This window comes from Accipiter gentilis, chromosome 17, assembly GCF_929443795.1.
Source record: "Accipiter gentilis chromosome 17, bAccGen1.1, whole genome shotgun sequence".
Classification (NCBI taxonomy): domain Eukaryota; kingdom Metazoa; phylum Chordata; class Aves; order Accipitriformes; family Accipitridae; genus Astur; species Astur gentilis.
The window spans coordinates 9,955,739-9,974,454 of record NC_064896.1 but is presented as its reverse complement, the minus strand read 5'-3'; the positions used below and the strand labels follow the sequence as shown (position 1 = coordinate 9,974,454).

The 18,716-nt window shown below is 41.9% G+C and overlaps 1 protein-coding gene across 1 annotated transcript in view; it reads right to left on the bottom strand.

The window, feature by feature from the left end:
- The window catches only part of LRRC56 (leucine rich repeat containing 56), a 65,405-nt gene extending 57,564 nt beyond the window's left edge, over nt 1-7,841 (bottom strand). Inside the window, exon 1 of the mRNA XM_049819678.1 lies at nt 7,765-7,841. Coding sequence (XP_049675635.1) covers nt 7,765-7,806 — 42 coding nt within the window. The 5' untranslated portion in view covers nt 7,807-7,841. The remainder of the gene's footprint in view (nt 1-7,764) is intronic.
- Between the last annotated feature and the right edge of the window lie 10,875 nt (nt 7,842-18,716).

The window sequence follows — 18,716 nt, the reverse complement described above, 5'->3', positions numbered from 1 at the left end:
ATTCAATGGGAGAGCAAAGCAGTACCAGTAAGCTGATGAGAGTGTCAGGGAAAGAGAAAATGACTGGGAAAGAAAGGGGGGTTTGTCCTGCATGTGAACGCTGAGAAGAATAAAAGAATGAAAGAAATCAATGCAGGATTTGCATCATAGGTCTTGACTTGGCAGTCTCTTACACATGTGGATAACTAGAAGCAGATAATCAGTGAGTGCAGGAGAAATCAATGGCCAGAGCAGTGAGATGGAAGATCTTGAATTCTACAAACAGTTAATCTGCCAACTTTCCCCACTGCTGCCACTCTCCTTCCCAAAGAGCTATTCAATTCACAGACATGTTGTGAAAGTTCATTAAAAACTGCATGATGTTTTCAACATATATAGAGTAATACAGCTAATAAAGACCATTATTAAAATTAAATGATCCTTGGAATAACATGTTATTCAAAATCCCTGCAGCATACTGTCATTTCTAGAAAAAATTGGCAGAGAATAGTTATTTGATGTTCTTAGTGTCCAACAAACTGGTAAAACTCCAAGATTTTATTTTCCTGCTGCAAGATTTATCAAAGAGTCAATGATAGGATTGTGTATTCTTCATTAAATATATATTAATATTCATTTCAAATACAGCAATTGCCAGAAATGTTTGACTCCGTATTAATATGGCTTCTTAAGTCTGGGAAAGACTCTCTGAATTATGTGACTAGGCATAATAATTTCTAATGCAGCCTTCAAGACATTACCTAAAAAGCTTGTCCAAGCAGTTAGGCTACTATTTAAAATAAAAAAAAACCCAATCAACTGTAATCAATTGAGATTTACTCTAGGAAAGACATATACCCCTATAAATTAACATCCCATACAAAAATGAATCTCTACTCCCTTAGGCCAGCTTCTCAATCAGCATCCTCTCCTGCTCTGTGGCTACCCATGCCTTCAAAGATCTCAACTGGACAGGGAGGGGTGTGATTTCAGGCAGGGTACTGCAATCTGTATGCCCTTATCTTTATGTCACCAGCCTAAAAATTTTCTAGAAAAAGAACAATTGAGAACCATTGTGCTATCTATCCCTTCATGACAGGAAGTTTGCACTGCAGACTTCCATTTCTCTTGCCCTGCATAATGTAATTTTTATTTGTTTAATCCAGAATCACAAATTCCAGTAGTGCCCATACTGTTACCACTGCCACAGAATGAAAACAAAGAATTCTGTGTTTACTAAGGATTTGACAAAAGGTTTGGTTTATAAGTCCCAAGGGAACTATGAGTGCCCTTTTAAGTGTAATTTTGTGCAAGTGCACTACAGATAACCTCTTCTGGAAAAGAACTGTTTGGGCAGCTGGAATTTACTATGATGTCATCAGGAAACTACTCTTACAATAATCCACCCCTAATGGCAAAAACAGTTCCTGCTACATAAATGCAATATAAAGCATCCTGCAACGCATCAGCCTATTTTAGCAGGTGCAACTTCTAAAAAGTTGAAAAATAAAACATCTGACCTGATATTAATATGAATCTTCCTTTTCCGTATATGACTAAATGATCATGTTTTAATCTTCTGGTTTTGTTAAGCAGAAGGAGGTAATGACTACTTCAGTAGTGCTACTTTAATATCAAGGGATGATGTAAACACTGTAAAGAGCATTCATAAATATTCCACTTGTGTGCCCCACTAAAGAAAAAAGCTTTTATGAGAATGCTGAAATATCAAGATATCAATATGCCGTTTAATTAAAAATTCACTGACTTCAACAACATTGAATGACTCCAATGCTTACAATGATGGTGTTGTTTAAGCATTCAGCCAATTTGAGGCCTTGGTTCAAGCACCCAAATTTGCACATAAAGCAAGTGCACCGATTTGCCTCATTGTTTACCTTCCTTATATATGGTTTTACAAGCAGTTAAGAGTGCCTGACAGTTCTTTGGTATTACATGTAAATCCTGCTCTACAGTTGCCATGACCATGGTAAGTAAGCCTCAAGATCTATGTCCCACACAGTCCTTGGGAAAGCTCTTGGGAGCTTCATAGACTTTGTATTACCCCCATGCACAGAGTTGAGTTCAAACTGTGCCTTTGTCCAAAGCAGCAGTGATCCCAGAGAAGAAAACGCATGCTACAATCCCAGACTAGGTTTGAGCCAAAACCCTTGAGATAAAAGGTGTTTCATATTCTTAAAAACACAGCACTAATAAATAAAAAGGCAATGCATTTAAATGCCACCCATTTCTCCTTTATATATCTACAAGTTGCATGTATTAAAAAAGCAGGATATATAATATTTTCCCAGATCCTGCTGAGGAGATTGTAAGGCGATGAGAAATTTTTTATCATGTGTGCTGGAAATGTCTCTAAATTAAATCATTCTGGAGCTAGCTTGTCAAACGTTGTCCTCATAGCAGGATAAAAAGCAGATCACTCTCTATTATAAGTTCCATTATGTGTCAAAGAAACAATAAACCAATGTGAAATCAATTGGTTTTGGTATTTAGAGTCCTGTGGTGGGAAGGGATCAGTGGCAATTTCTGTCTGGCTACAAACATTCATTGATACTCTCTGCAGTGCAAGATTACAGACAGTGGCTATGAATGAGCATGGATTATCTAAATCCTTAGCTGAAACTGCAAGATGCTAGAGATTGAGATTTTTTTTCTTATATAGGAGAACTTCCTGCTGCAAGAAAAAGTCTCGAGAGGCTCTTCTGCTGTCTGTTCCCACAATCAGCCTAAGCAAAGCAAAGCAGAGCGTAGGATGTGGGGGTAGCTGGTGAACAACAGGGATTATGGAAAAACAGAGCTCTGAGGTGCCTATGCCTTCACTGCCAGAAGGTTGCCAAACGATCTTATGATCATTTCAGTTAGTGGAGGAGATAAGAGTAAATCCTTCACCATTTTAACTTTAGCAAGGTAACCAGGGATCAGGAAGCTGCATTTGGCTCTTCATGGCCACAAATTTTTATTCAACAGCATCCATATGTTAAATAAGGGAGAAACAAGGCTGCTCTATTTAAAATCCTCCTGTCTTTATGCAGGTGTCCTGTCATGGATAGCTAATGCTGAGATACACAGGAACCAACTTATCTGTGCTTGTCACATACACAGATGCTGCCTTAAACATAGATGTCACTGGAGCAGAAGATTGGGGAAAATAATTAGTTTAGGCAATTCTAACATTACAGTTTCAGCTTTGTTAAAATAAAAAGTATTCACCTATAATGTTGTTCTTTTCAACTATTCCCAAAGCACAGATATTAATTAAAATTGCAGCACCAGCTTAATGAAGTCTTTTGTCAGGAAATGCTTAATATCCTTCTTTTTGGACCTTACCTATGATATCCTATTCTTATTTCAGAAGACAGGATGTACAGGTAAGTGCATCCTGCCAGGCTGAATTAAGATTTGATCTCAGGTTTAATACTCCACAGGTTATCTTAATATCTATTGGATATTCTGTTAACTGTCAAAGGACAATAACCCAAACAATTTTTATTTTTTTTTTTTTAAATGTCAGCCAGGTCATTAATGTGCCCTCCTTGTTTTCAAAAGGCCTAATTCAGCAATTATTTAAATTGCAGATGTCAGGCATATTACTGGACATACTGAGGAAGGACATAAACAAAGCAAGGTTTTGCAGAGTCAGTATCTTTTTAAGGTCAACAGATACAGTTAGGAAAAAAAAACAAGTTTTAGGGCATGCAAAGCCCTCTTCATGTCATGGGCACTTATCCATACTCTCCAAGCTCACCGAGGAAATCTAACTCAGCACCATAGTTTCAGGTCCCAATCCTGAAAAGACTTATTCATGTGATCAACTTTGCACAGAGTGAGTAGGGAGATGACCCAAGTACAAAGTTCATCAACTGGCTAACCCAAGATAAAAGCATCTGCCAGTATCATTTAAAGTATTAGCAAAAGTATTGCCACCAGCCTCCCCCAAATGTGTATTCTTTCCTCTCAACACCTCTCCAAGAGGTGGTCTACAACCAGGTTGAACATCTCTCTGCTCTTCACCAGCCACATTACATAAAGTCCCATAGGTCAAGGCTCACCAAGGTTTTTCTTCTTTAGCTTCCAGTTTGACTGAGAAGGCTTGAAGATATGAATCCCAGCATACTATTTCTGAGCTGCTGGAGCTGGGCTGAAGAATGGCAGCCAGATGGCCCGAGTGCCCAAGACCAGCACTGCATATCCTACAACCACTCTGCATGCCAAGTCTGAGTGCATTAAAAGAAAAGTTACCTTCAGGGAGCTCTCCACTTATGATGTGTATTTAACATCTGGAAAAATAAACAATACTGTCTCAGCACATAGCCTGCAATATATATATATTTAAAAAGTAAGAAGCAGCATGATGAAATCATATTTTGGGGGGGAATAAAAAAAGATTTGAGTGACTCAGGGCTAATTCATCACCCAAGGAATAGTCTGCCTGAGTTAGTGCTTGTGGGTGAGGCATTTCTGTTCTGGACATATTCTGTTATCAGTGTAAAGGTACTTTCTTACTGAATAAAGCTTTTGTAAGTGAATAAACTGATTTGTCAACTGATTTGCATAGATTATACCGTATTCCACTGGTGGCCACACTGCACAAAAAGTTCGAGATTAATCTTCTTTAAGTGATGAGAGCCAAAGAATAAGTTAGTATGTCCTATGCAGACTCAGAATTTCACCCACTTTTAAAAAATCATGTACAAGGTGGTGTCAATTTTTGCAAAGATGGGACAATACAAAAAAAGTTCCCTCTCTCACTGCAAACTTAGTTTTGCTTTGGTGTTGCACTAATAATCCTTTCCTGTCACATGTAAAACCTCTTCACCCTGCACAAATACTGCTTTGAACATAGCCTTGCTGTCTTTATCTGGGGCTTAAGGCAAGAGGCTTTCACATCAGTTGACACTCTCCCAGCTCGTTGAGAAGAAGCTGGGTAAGTCACATGTATACTGCTCTCTCTCCAGCACCTTCCCCGATTTCTCCCACACACCCAAAGGTCTTCCAGTCTCTCTCCATTCATTAGGATAATAATATCGCAGTGCAGCTCAGTTTTCTGAGACACAAAAAGATGCAGTGTCTCCCTGCACAGGTGAGCGCAGTCTCAGATCAAGCTTACAGCAGTGCTGCTCATTCACAGGCTATTCGAACCCATGGACTCAGGACTAAGTGACAGTCCAAAGCCGCTGAGAAGAAAAACTATGTATTCGGTCTTCGAAGAATTTTTAGTATCCATCATTTAGAAGCATTTCCAGATTCCAGCTAAGAAAAGGACAATAAAAGCAGACTTTTCTTCCAACTACTGTTGCATTGTATTTATGAGCCCTTTGAAATCCAAACTTCTGTGCAGGATGAAAATGCATCAAATATGGCATTTCTGAGTTTCAGAGTGCTCTGTTGTCCCCAAACAATTTTCAGTCTGTTGTATCAGGTAATTAAGCTAACTGAAGCAAGAGATTCCATGGCCCGCAAAGCCATTTGAAGAGTCATTTTCCACACTGGGATGTTTCTGATTTCCAATGTGTTGCTCACATGGGATACACTGTATAAAAACAGATGGATTCTAGCTGAACTCATAGGAAAATACTAAACAGTGGAAGATGGCGCAGGAGCTTATTTAGTAACAAACACTCCCAAAATTTTAGCAAGGGCAGAAAACGTAACAGCGAAAAGGAATTTGCAAAATCAGTTTAGGCTACTAATGCATTATAACTGTCCTGCTGGGTCAAGGCAGATGTCCAGCTAGCTACTGTAGTCAGAAACAGATGCTTGAAAAACAATATCAGAAGCAGAGGTAGTCCAAAGCAATCCTTTCCCTGACATACTGTTTTAATTTCTGGCAATCAGCCACTCAGTAACTTCCCAAGCCAAAAGGTGTGTTGTGTTTGACAGCTGGCAGGATATATAGGGAAGCAATTATTTGTCACGTCTCAAGACATGACAGTCATCCAACCACTAAAGAAACCACATGAATTTTATCAGGAAGCAGTTTTTAAAAGGGAGAAAGTGCTTTTTTTGCATGGTATTTGTTTAAATTGTGGAAGACACTGGCATAGGTTGTTGTGGAGGCTAAAATTATAAATGAGTCAAAAGCAGTTAGATAGAATTATGGAGGATTCATCCATCTGTCCATACCACTCATTAATTTATAGCATCTCCTTTTTCATCTCCTCTTCTAGCTGAAAAGTCTCATTTATTTTGTCTGTTTTCCATTTCTCACCTTTGTTGTATTTCACAGAAACAACTTCAGTTCTGCCATTTACCCTCCAGGATGATCAGAAGTGCACATAAGATTCAAGATATGGCCACAGAGACAGTACATGAATTTACACTGTTTTCAATTCCTCTTCTTAGAAGTTTTAACACTGTCTTTTTGACTAGCTGCAAGATTGTATTTTCAGAGAACTACCACAGTAGCTTAATACTCTTTCCCAAGTAGCAATAGTTTACTCAAAGCTCTTCATTCTATATATGTTTCTTTCCCTCACATTCATCGCTTTGAACTTGGGTGGATACTCTATTAAAACAAAACAAAAACACACCCAAGCACTACTAATGCTAGTAACATTAAAAAAAAAAAAAAAAAAAAAAAAAAAAAAAGAGAGAGAGAAACCAAAGTAGTATTAGAACTTCACTCTAAAAAATTAAATTAAAACTCAAGATGCAAAAAATGTAAGATAAACAGCCAGTATTATGCTATGCTTCAAATACTGCTTCCTGATGTGAGACACTACAATCAAAGGAAAGTGTGTTTTCTGAAACTTTTTTTTTTTTTTTTTAAGTATCAGATAATGCATCTTTGGACTGGCCATGGTCCACAATCTTTTCCTTTTAATACAGGTACATTCCCTTTTGCCATGGCAAATCTTGTCTTCTGATCTGTATTATCACAAGTACTTGTGGCCCTACTGATATAAAATAGGTTTTGCTCCCAATTGTTTTTCAAGCCAACATATGAATCTGGGGAACGTATTAAAAACCTAAACATTTTACTAGCAAATTAAAATTATGCAGATGTACCTAAATTAGTTTCTGTGAAAAGATTATGAATTTTCTGATTTAAAAAATAACCTCTTCATAATTCCTCCTGAATAAACATTAAGCCATTCCCATTAGTGACAAATGTAGCAATCCCAGATTTATGGTATATTACAAAATATCACTATTTTGCAGCACTAAATTTTATACTACTTCAAACTTAGAGAATAAATGTAGTTTCTTTAACTATGTCCCCTAAGGAGCTTCAGTTAGAAAAGTACCTGCATCATCACCATAATAAATAATAATATCACTCCAGTCCAGGGCTAAACTCACATCCAGTCTCACATTGAATCTGAATCCTGCTTTTATACAGGATCAGGTCCCTCAAGTTGTGTAAGAATAGGCTGATGGCATCCCAGGCCACGGGCAGAGCCTGTTCTCTCTTGCGCTGAGAGTAGCATACAATTAAACCAACAAATTGAACTGCCCATAGGTGGACGTATCCACACATCAATCTCTTGAGAGGTCAGACCTACAGGAGCATAGTATTTCTCAGTCTTAAAGTCAAGAGAGAGAACACAATGGCCAGAGACAACCCCTGCCCCAACAAAACCTGTTAATGACTGCAACTGAGATCTGACATGCCTGAAGGCTGCATTTTTAATCCAAGTTGGTCTAGGCAAATTCAAATCAGAGAAAATAACAGAAAGCAGAGAAATAAAATGAAATGGGAAAGTAATTTAAAAAAAAATTCTGAAACATTTTCAGTCATTTGTACATTTGAAATTATTTTACCTTTTCTTCCAATGCCACTGCTGTCCTGCTTTCATTTCCCATCCCTCTCCTACAGAAATTTTCATTTACTAGTCACAACTGTTCATCTCTATTTATCTTGAATGATGCAGATCCTCATAGTGGAATTTCTTACTTGGTTGCTCCATATCCTGCTAAAACAACAGTAAGAACACAATCTTCAAGAGAAAAAAACCTGAAATCCCAAACAAACTCAGAGACTCTGAGCATTTGACAATTAATAATAAAAGCGTACTTTATCCACCGTAGCAGTGGAAGTCCATGCTCAATACGTCTTAAAAGTGTAACAGGACATGAAGCAGTACAGCTTAATGAAAGTGTAACTGTGTCCTGGTTTCAGCTGGGATAGAGTTGATTGTCTTCCTGGTAGCTGGTGTAGTGCTATGTTTTTGAGTTAGGTATGAGAAAAATGCTGATAACACACTGATGTTTTCAGTTGTTGCTAAATAATGTTTAGTCTAAAGTCAAAGATTTTTCAGCTTCTCATGCCTAGCCAGCAAGAAGGCTGGAGGGGCACAAGAAGCTGGCACAGGACAGCTGACCCAAACTGGCCAATGGGGTATTCCATACCTTGTGACGTCATGCCCAGTATAGGAACTGGGGGGAGTGGGGGCAGGGGGATCGCTGCTCAGGGACTAACTGGATGAGCGGGTGGTGGGCAATTACACTGTGCATCATTTGTATATTCCAATCCTTTTATTACTTATTAGTGTTGTCATTTTATTAGTGTTGTCATTTTATTAGTTTCTTCTTTTCTGTTCTATTAAACCTTTCTTATCTCAACCCACGAGTTTCACTTCTTTTCCTGATTCTCTCTCCCTCCCACTGGGTGGGGTAGGGAACTGATTGAGCGGCTTGTGATGCTTAGTTGCTGGCTAGGGTTAAACCACGACAGTTTCCCAAGGGGATCATGAGAAGGTAAGGATTTAATACAGAAGAATCTACATATTTGCAAAAAAAAAAAAAGTTTTTTACTGAACAATTATTTACTCAAAGAACAGTCATTTCCTAGGCTGTAGCAGTAAGTTGAACCTGTGTTAGAGAAAACGTTGCCATTAGGCTAGCACGGGGTAAAAGGCTGAAGTCAACATTTAATACCTTTTCACTGTATCACTCATTGGAAAATTTTGCCTTGTAAAAGCAGTGGGAATAGAAAATAATAGGTGAGCAGGAACATTTATATCTGGAAAAAGTGACTATAGAAGATGGGTGCACAGCCAGGTTAGCACAGGCCTCACAGGCCAAAGGGAGAGCTTAAGATATCCAACTAACTAATTACCGTCTGCTGAAAACTATGGGTGAATATTGCAAGTCTCTTGCTGATAGCAGGTTCATCCCCAAACCATTCTCCACACCACAGTGGGGTCGTAATTAGGACAGGGACCCTACCCGAGCCCTTTCTGCAAGAAGCTGAACAAAGCTTAAAGCCTATAAACCCGGCACTGGCAAGTCTGTACAGTCATTCAAGAGAAGCTGAGGAGGCACTACGGAGGAGCCGTGTTCTCTCAATGTGACATACCCAGGGATGCTTCTACAACTTGCAAGTGCCCAGGACTATTCATCAACATTTTTCTCCTCAGAGCTCTACCAAAGCATAAAATTTAAACATGCCGTTAAACCTACCAGACTCATTGTCAACACCCACGTAAACAGAGACCTTCAGGTCCTTTCCACCTCCTCGTAGGTCTTCCTACAGCAATGCACACTGTTGAGGTCTTCAAGCCCTGGGACGCACTCAACGTGTACCACGCCAGTCAACGTGGTCACCGCAAAGGCCTTTTTTAAAGGCCCCTAAACGTACGTGTACAAATACTAGGGGAAATCACCTCTTGTGCCGGGCCCCACGCCCACCGCCCCCACAAAGCCATCTCCAGGCTGCTACCCTCGCTACCCCCTCTCTCCCACGGAGGTGAAGCACGACCCCTCCCCAAGGGCCTGCCTGCTGGTAACGGGACGGGCGGCGGGGAGGCTGGGGCCTCCCTCCCTCCCTCCTTCCTTCCTTCCTTCCTTCCTACCTGCCGGCCGGCCGGGCCGGGCCCAGGGCACTGGGCCGGGCCGAGGCTCCCCGTCTCCAGGCAACCACCGCCGCCGCGACGCCGAGGCCTCCGCGCCTGACCCTGCGCTGGCGGCTCCGCCCCCGGCCCCCGCGGCTCCGCCCCCGCCCCGCCCCCCGCCGCCCCGCTCGTCCGGTGGGGCTTCTGGCTGGGAGGGGCGGAGCAGGGTGGTTGCAGGGGCGAGAGTGGCCCCGTAAAGAGCGGGAGCGAAGCGGGAGCGAAGCGGGGGTGGGCACGGGAAAGGCGGCAGGACCCCATGTGGGATTTGGGTGGCCGGTGAGCACACCGGGGTGGCAGTAGGAGGGGGGTCGGGGGCGTCTCCGTTCCCGGCAGCACCTGAAACGTTGTCTGCGGCCTGGGGGCTAACGAGCGCCGCGGTGCCCCGAGGTGGTTCCGCACGCTGCGGTTGCCTGCATACAGCGAACAGCTTCCCTCAGGCGACCGCTCCATTGGCTCGAGTGAGAGTGGCTGGGTTGAGGACCGAAAAATAAGGCTGGCTTCACCAAATGGTTTTGCATTTACAAAAGCAAGAAACAAACAGATTAAAAGACTAAACTTCCAGACCAGCGTGGTCGAAAGATTAGACGCAGCCGAATGAAGTTTGTCGTCATTTGGATCCAACGGATGTGGTTCATCTTTTGTTGGTGACATGATCAAACATGTCTGTTGGTGTGAGAGTGCACCTCCCGTGCAGGTCCGTGAGCAGCAATGCGCTATTCTTTTGCCGTTCACCATCTCCTGGTTGGAGGTTGCCACGGCATCATCGTACTCCTTTTTCACTATTCGACCCTGATAAGAATAAAGAATACTTACTAATTTCTGGGGGGGATTTTCTGGGACATCAGAAAATCACAGTGCCATCAGTGCCAAGTGCGCACCCAGGGCACGGACAGGCCAGCGTATGGGATTAGCTTCCTGTGGTTTAATGAGTGCATCTGCAGAGCCATCTTAACCGACCACATTAATAGCCCTTCCACTCTCTAAATGAAACTTGTTTGCTTTCCCTTAATATGGTTTATTTTAAAAAGCAAGGGACTAAAGCGCAATGCAGTTTTCACAGCTCCACTGAGAGGCACTAATCCATTAAAACAGGTTAATTCAATCATCCAGACTCATCTGTCCATAAATTAAATTTGCCTGTTCGAACACACGTGTTACCTGATCTTTTAGACTCATATATTTATTCAGAACATTGCTCTTTACCATTCTCACTTGCACTTAGGAGGAATCCACATTTCCACACTTTAGATATAGGAATCAGGCACCTGGGAAAATGCAATCACACCCTCAGTGGTCCCGCACAAAAAGCCTGCTTTTTCAGGGGTTTACTCTCAGGACGGTACCCAGTGTATTCTTGGGAGCAGCCCTTAGCAGTGTTTCTCTTGGGGGCAGGAAGGTGGAAGGTCCGGAGGGAAGACGCAGAGTCCTGCCTGCCCTTTGGAAGAGGCTGGAGTTTTGAATCCCCTACTTGCACACACTCACCCCCTCACACCTCCAATCTACACTGTACCTTTGCAAGGATGTTGGAGAGCAGCAGCTGCTGGTGGATTGCATCAGCATTTCCTCTGCTACAACATTAAATTGACTCTAGGGTTTGGAAAATACTATCTTAGACCATAGGTCAGGAAATGTGTTGACTCCCCTCTTGCAGGGTCTGATGGTCAACTAACGTCAGAGAAAATCACCAGGGGCCTGATTTTCCAAGGTGATGAGCGCACTCAGCTCCACCTGGTGCGATAGCAGCCCAGCTGCCCATCTTCACAGGAAGGAAGGCAATGGGCCTTGACGTGCTCCAGGAAGGTAGCATGATTCAGTGAAAACAACACTGCATCAAGCATCTGCCCCTTGAATTTTATTCCCAACTCAGCCATTTATCTTCTGGGTAACTAGCTTAGGTCACCTTGACTCAGTTTCCCCCCACACCCCTTCTTGGGACACACTTTCTGAGGGTTATCTATGGAGTAAGTGTATCGTGTATGCACATATCTGCATAGTAGATTACTTCTTTTCCTTCTTTTGCTAGAAATAATCTTGTTACGGCCAACCCAGCCTGAACTATTTGAAACCAATCAAAGAAGAAATGCATCTTTCCATCACTGAGCAAGAGAAAAATCTGGCACAATTTCAGGGTAGATACAGGAGTTTTCTGTCTGCCCTGTTCAGAGTTACTGTAATTGTGCTGGCACCATTCCCAGAGCTGAGCTAAGGTCAGTGAGAAACCTGTAAATTAATAACTGTGGAGCTGATGTGATCTCTATCCAGGAATCACGTTGTACATTTGTGAAGCATTATCGGAGAGAATAGTTGTGTTTCAGTTTTGCCAAGAAATATTTAAAATCTTTAATCTTAATATTGACAATTAGCATACCCTGGACCTATTTGGAGATGTTGGACCTGATTCTGATCTCACCATCACAGGAACTCCACAAAACGGGTTAGTCTGGATTAATCGTGTTGGTGCTACCCAAATGCACAGGAATCAGGTGAAACTTTCTCTGAAAACCAAGCCTAGATGGACACGCTTTTCCTTTGGGGTCTTATCTTACAACGAAGATATTCGTCTGTCCTCCTGGTTTTATCCATCACAAGCAACATCCAGTCATCCCAGTCACTAATCAATATTGTTGGTTAATAGCTAATTGCTCTTGCCACTTGCATTATTAGCATTCAGGAATTCCATTGTATTACAACCTAGAAACACTGGACCAGAAGGGGCTTTCTGGTCAGAAGAAACATTTTTTTTCCTATTGCAGGTAACCACATCAGTCATTTAGATACTTGTCAGTCTCTTCTTCCTTCTTCTGAAAGATTGGTCCAAAGCCTCCCTCTGAAGATTACAGATCTCCTAATTTATAGGCTAAAATGATTTATTGCCAAGTTATACCTACTTGTTTTTCTGCCAAATTATTTTTCAGCTTAAAATAACTCTTCCCCTCTTATGTTTGCATTCCTGATATATTTATAGGGCCCACTGTCATCTCCTCTTGACATTTATTTTGCTAAATTATACAAGCCAAGCTCAAAATCTCCTGTCATTAGACAGGCTCACAATTCTTTTTATCATGCTGGTTTTTCTTTTCCAGCTTTTCTTTCTTGAAGATGGGTGACCAGAACAGTATAATTTACTCCAGATGTCTTGTGCAGTGAAATAAATACTCTCCTTCTGTACGGTAAATGTCTGGTATATCCTGGGGTCATGTTATCAAGGTCATATCAAATTGGTTGCTCATAATCATTGACTATTAAGATGGGGTTCCTCTCTTTCTTCATCCTCCCCAGTTGCAAAAGCAAGTGGGATGGAAGTCCCCACTGTAGTAAAAGGTTTTATAAGTACATGACTCTGCACTGTGTACCACCACATTTTATTCCTATTGCTATTACTCCATCCCCTTCTTCCTGTCTTCCTCTGATATCCCTTAATCATTAGCAAATGTCATTAGCATGCTTCTGTCTTTTCCAAATGCCACTAATGAGCATTGTCCATAAGAATCTCCACTACAAACTATCTTTCAGCCTGATAGTCCCCCTTGCAGCTTGATCTCTTCTCCCCATTTGCCAGCCCTGTAATCACCTTTCTGTCTTGTAAGAATCCCTTTTCCAGCAGAACTACCAATTTCCTTTGGGACACAGTACTGAAGGCTGTCCTGAAGTCCCAAACTAGTAGTATTTTTTTCATCTAGAAGATTAGTCCTCTTACCAGAGGTAGGTATAATCCACTTTTGGTAAACTCTTGCCACATTTTCCCATGTCTTTAATTATGCTTGCAGTCAGAATTTGTTCTAAAATGTTACATACTGTTAGGGGTCAGACTGATGGGTGTGTGTTAGCCTACATCTCATCTCTCTTGCCTCTCAGCTTCTTCAGAACTGACATGCATTTGCAGTCATCTATTTCTGTAGCATCATCCCAAATGTGACAATTTTGTTTAAGATGTTCTTTCAGTACAGCAAGGCAGAAATTACTCAGTCCCCAAGTAAAGTGTATTAAACTCCTGAAATTTTGCTTTCCCCCCGGATAACTTCCATTTCTGTGCAGTTTTTGCTAGCTATCCGACCACTGCCACAGTGCTATACATCTCTATTGAAAGCAGAGGAACAGGAATTACTTTAGCTGTAAGTCCACACCTAGATGTTCTTCAGGCTTGCCCCATTTGGGTTTGACTTTCAACTATTCTTAATCTTTACATGAAAAGGTGTCAATACAGCTAGTGCTACCAGATGAATACCATGCATGGTAAAAGATGTGCCTCCAGAAGCTCATTATTCCAAGTAGGTAATATGGAACAAGGATATTCATCCCCATTTTATGCAACAAGACAAAAATTAAAACTAATATGAGATTAAGTGAGGAATTCGTACTATGGTACTGCCACCCCCATCCAGATTGCTACTCTGCTGGAAAACTCTCCCACCTTCTTGTATTGTATGATAAGCAGAACACTACTACCTTTGGTAATTCTTCTGTTGGTTAAGCACTAGCAACTACCATGGCATTTTCAAAAAAATCAGCTCAGGTCTGCAGAAAGAGCTTTGCTTGAAGTCTTGACTATGGCATTAACCCCATGATTTCATGTGCTTGAAGTCACTGCATTCAGAAGATGATGTAAGAACAGTTTCGACCACGGCAGGTATTTAGGACTTCATCCTCAGAAGTGATGAATGAGACTGGGACGGAGTAAGAACTGATCCAAAGATCCCGAGGATAACAGGAGTCTGTGAATTGAATTTATTTTGCTGTCACTGCACCTGGCATGAAAAGAAAGTACAATGAGAGGGTTCAGTTAAGAAAACATTCTCTCTGACTCACTGAATTTGGGCATTTGTTTTTGCTCCTCTTCACAGGCTTATGTGAATTCATAAACTGCAGTCTGAAAGGAGAGCTTCTTCAGGCAACATATGGCATTTTGTACAAAGCTGTATCTTTTCAAGCTGAACTAGACCTAGAAAAACTTTTGCAACAGTTTTTATAGAGTATTTTAACTCACACTGAAAGATGGACAATCATAGTTTTTCTTTGTCCTTGCTTCTGTGAACAAGTAAACCAAACTACTGATGTCACCGAAGTCATACAGAAACTGTGTGTGGCGTCTGAATGTGACTCCAGAGGTCCTGAGCTAGGTCCTGAGTGACAGAGCCTGTCTCCTCTCACTGCTGCATACTCACTCAAGGAAAATGAACCCCCTCTTTGGATTGGTAGAGTTTCAGGGTATGTTTTGGGGGTACTAGGAGGCAATAAAAACAGCAAATAACCCCTTCTCATGGTGAAGGGTCTCTTAGAGAAAAGGTAAGCTTAAGACTGTCTTCAATTTTCAGTCTGAAGACAGCCTTCAATACTTCGAAGCAATACCCAGTGCAGATGCCACACCACAGGGCTCTTTCCCTCCTTTGTACTATTGCTTTAGAAAGGCAGGTTTTGGTTCATGACAAAGTGATTCTACCCAGAAGCAGTTGCATTACAGTGCAGTCAAGATGATTGATCGGGGTGAAAGACATGAGGTGGCAAAGGTAAGACGGGGCACTGTATTAATATTTGAACAAACAAGCCAGGATTTCCTAATTCCAGAAGGGCTTGTTTCCTAAATCTGCCTTAATTTTAATGAAGATTCGTAAATAAATGAATAAGTAAATAAATAAATGTAAGATTCCTCTCCCTTCCCATTTTTACAGGAAAAAGGAAACAAAAGCTTTCCTATCTGAAAAAATATTGAGAGCCAGAAAAGCATGCTTGGACTCCCTTGTTTATATCATTCTGGACTCGAGGTGAATCAATGGTAACTTAAAATGCCTCTTATAAAATAAAGATTGTTGTTTTGTGTCTTTCTTCAAGACCATCTATGTTTCTCAGTTTCTTTTGGGTCGAACTATTTCCTGGTTTTGGAAAGCTCAAGGATGCTATCTGCACACATCTGCTTTTCCAGGGTATGGCACCCTGTCCCACTGTATGGGAGAAATCCCAAGCTGCCCTACAGCTGCCAGATGGTCATTTTTACTGAAGAACTGGTAAGTACAAACCCCAGTGTTGTTACAACTGTAGTACTGCTATAGGGGTTTCATTCAGTTTAGAGGATCACAGTGCTTGGTGCGGTAGAAATCCTCAGCAAGAGAAGGTCTTGCTGAGAGGGCTTAAAAATGGCAGGCTTAAAAGAAAAACATAAAAGGGATAGCGCTGGCTGTGGGATTAATGCCCCCAGGACACAGAAGACATCTTGCTGATGCTATTTATAATTCACACCTGGTCCACATTGTGGTGGTCCTTGCATTTCTTCTGGGATGAACTCCACAGTCAATGATTGAGTTACAACTTTGTTTTCAACATTGAACTAAGAGAAAATGAATTGATGTTGGAAAGGAGTTAAGGTCAATGACTGTTTCACCATAGTTTTTCAGGAGCATCACTTGTTCTTTGCAGTGTAAAGAAACCTGTGGCCTCACTGCACTTTTAAGTCTGTTTTGCCAAGCAGACGTTAGCTGTGAAATTCATCTAGCTGTCTTCAAGCAGGGGAACCAGCAGCTTTGCAATGTGTACTTACTTTTTGTGCCAATGCAAAGCCACCACAAAATGTTACCAAATCAGAAAGGTGTTGATTTATATTCATTTCCCATCAGTGTAAGTGACAACATATGGTGTGAAGCAGTGGAGAAATTGGGGCTTTTAAAAACATTAATCAGGGCAAAGCACCAGTTTGCATGCCATTACACCACTAGTTTGCATGCACTTTGCACAGTTCAAAGCTTACTCTGAATGCAACTCATGTACACCAAGGCTTTCAGCCATCACAGCAACAGCACTGCTGCAAGCCACGCTATAGACAACAGCTCTGGCAAAAGTCCTTCACAAATCCCTGTCCTACAGGAGAGGAAATAAGGTGGCTGGGGCACAGTCTGCAGTAGTGGAGGGAGGAGGTCAGCAGGTAGATAAGGGGTCAGGCAATTCTGTAGACTGGAACAAACACTGCACACCCTGTGCATCCCCATACACACCTATGTAATCCTAGGGGCAGCATCTATAGCCTAGAAGACATGGTTCTCTGTCCTAATATGCTAAGAGCCAAAGTGCCTCAAGTGCCTTGCCCATTCCTGGTGCTCCCAGGGGTGTTTCAGTTCCATGGTCTACCAGGTGATTTGTGCTTGCTTCCAGCTCAGCATCAGTGAATAAACTGAGCAAAGGCAAAAATGGTCGAATCTGCTCTGTCAAAGGAACCCTTGATCCTACACATCTGCTTCTGCTGCACACAGCCTGGATTTGGGTCCAGCAAATACCACACAGGAATTAAAAGTGATGCAACTCACCACCATCCTGTACTAGGATTTTCCCTGGAATTTAAGGGGCTCAGGTTGCCTTTTCCATGGATAGCCTCTTTGGAAAGCCTTGGGATTCTTCTATATTTGGGTCATTGTCATGTGTAACTTCCTCTAGACTACTAGAAGGAATCTTATCCTCACAGAGAGGGAACGACGTCTCCCTGTCCTCAAAATGGCAGGAAAGACCTGATTTCCAAATGCTGTCCTTACAGCCCTGGCTCTGATTTTGCATAATGCGTGCTTAGAAAAAGGACTATGTACTTTGTTATTCCAGCAGCTAAGTTAGATTAGTGATGAGAGAAGATGGATTATTGGTATGCTTCTGTACGTACTATGCACTGTCTACAAGTTTCAGTAAAATTCAGCTCTGTTACCCAACTCAGCCTGCTGGGTGAGACCAAGGCAGATGCTCAGGCAGTGTTTCAGAGTGATCCTAGTCCACACAAATCTCACACCTACCTCAAATGCCTTGCTTGACAGTTTGTTTTCAAGGCCAGATCTGTCAGCAGCCCCACTGGCCAGTGACAGTGCATGGTGGTGAACATGGCCTGTTGTCTGCTACAAGGGAGTTCAGACCTCCTTGTAGGCCAGCTCTTTGTCCACAAAAACCTGCACTTTATCACTGCATACTTGCACTTCTGGCTAAGCAGTCCATCCCAGTATCCTCTTTTCTTGAAACACCTTAGAAGAGACCCTGGGGTAAACCCTTATAGTGGTTTAATAGAAACGCCTAATGCCTGAGCTGAGTGGTGAGCATTTGGCTGAGCAAATCCCTTCAGCAGAAGACAGAAATACAGAATGGGAATCCTCTCATGACCACAAACTACTGTTATCTGTAGGAGTCATGATGTTCCTGTAGTGCTGTGATTCATCTGCATTCACTTCCTACAGTCTGAGCAAAGACCTTGCATTTCCAGACTTGCCCACCATTGTTAGCAATGGAGGTGGACTTTTGATGATCTCTCTTTCAATTTGGATCCGAACTTTTGGAAAACATAAAGGGAGCAAAACCAGTGCTGGATTTGCACCTGGCCTTTTCTAATATGATTGGATGTGGAGAATTGGTTCATTCAAAAGTATTGCCATAATGAGATGAGCAGAAGTTCATGCATTGCATTAGCATTACACTAACGCAACTCAGTGCACTGTTTGGCTCTTGCTATTTTGTAGTGGAGGCCAACGTAGACAGACATGTCTGAAATACTACCAAGCAGTGCAGTGAAATGTGTGTCCCTCCAACAACTCCCACCACATCACCACTGCCAGAACCTGTCTTCCTTGGAGTGCACAGAAGTCCCCCCTGTCCTGCCCTACACCGGTCACTCCCTATGCCACGATGTGGATGTGCTAACACAGGGACATTCATTAACAGACCATTTGCAGTAATCTTATGTACCAAACAATGGCAGCTGGCTAATTTCTAAGTTATCAGTTGATTACTCCCTGCAGTAGAAGATCAGGGTACAAGTTAAACTAGTGTTAAAAATACATTTCCTTCTCATTCTCCTTAAAAGTCAGTGGAAACCCAAGTGTGTAGCACTCAACTATGTTTTCAGTGTTTGAATACACTCCAGCTCCT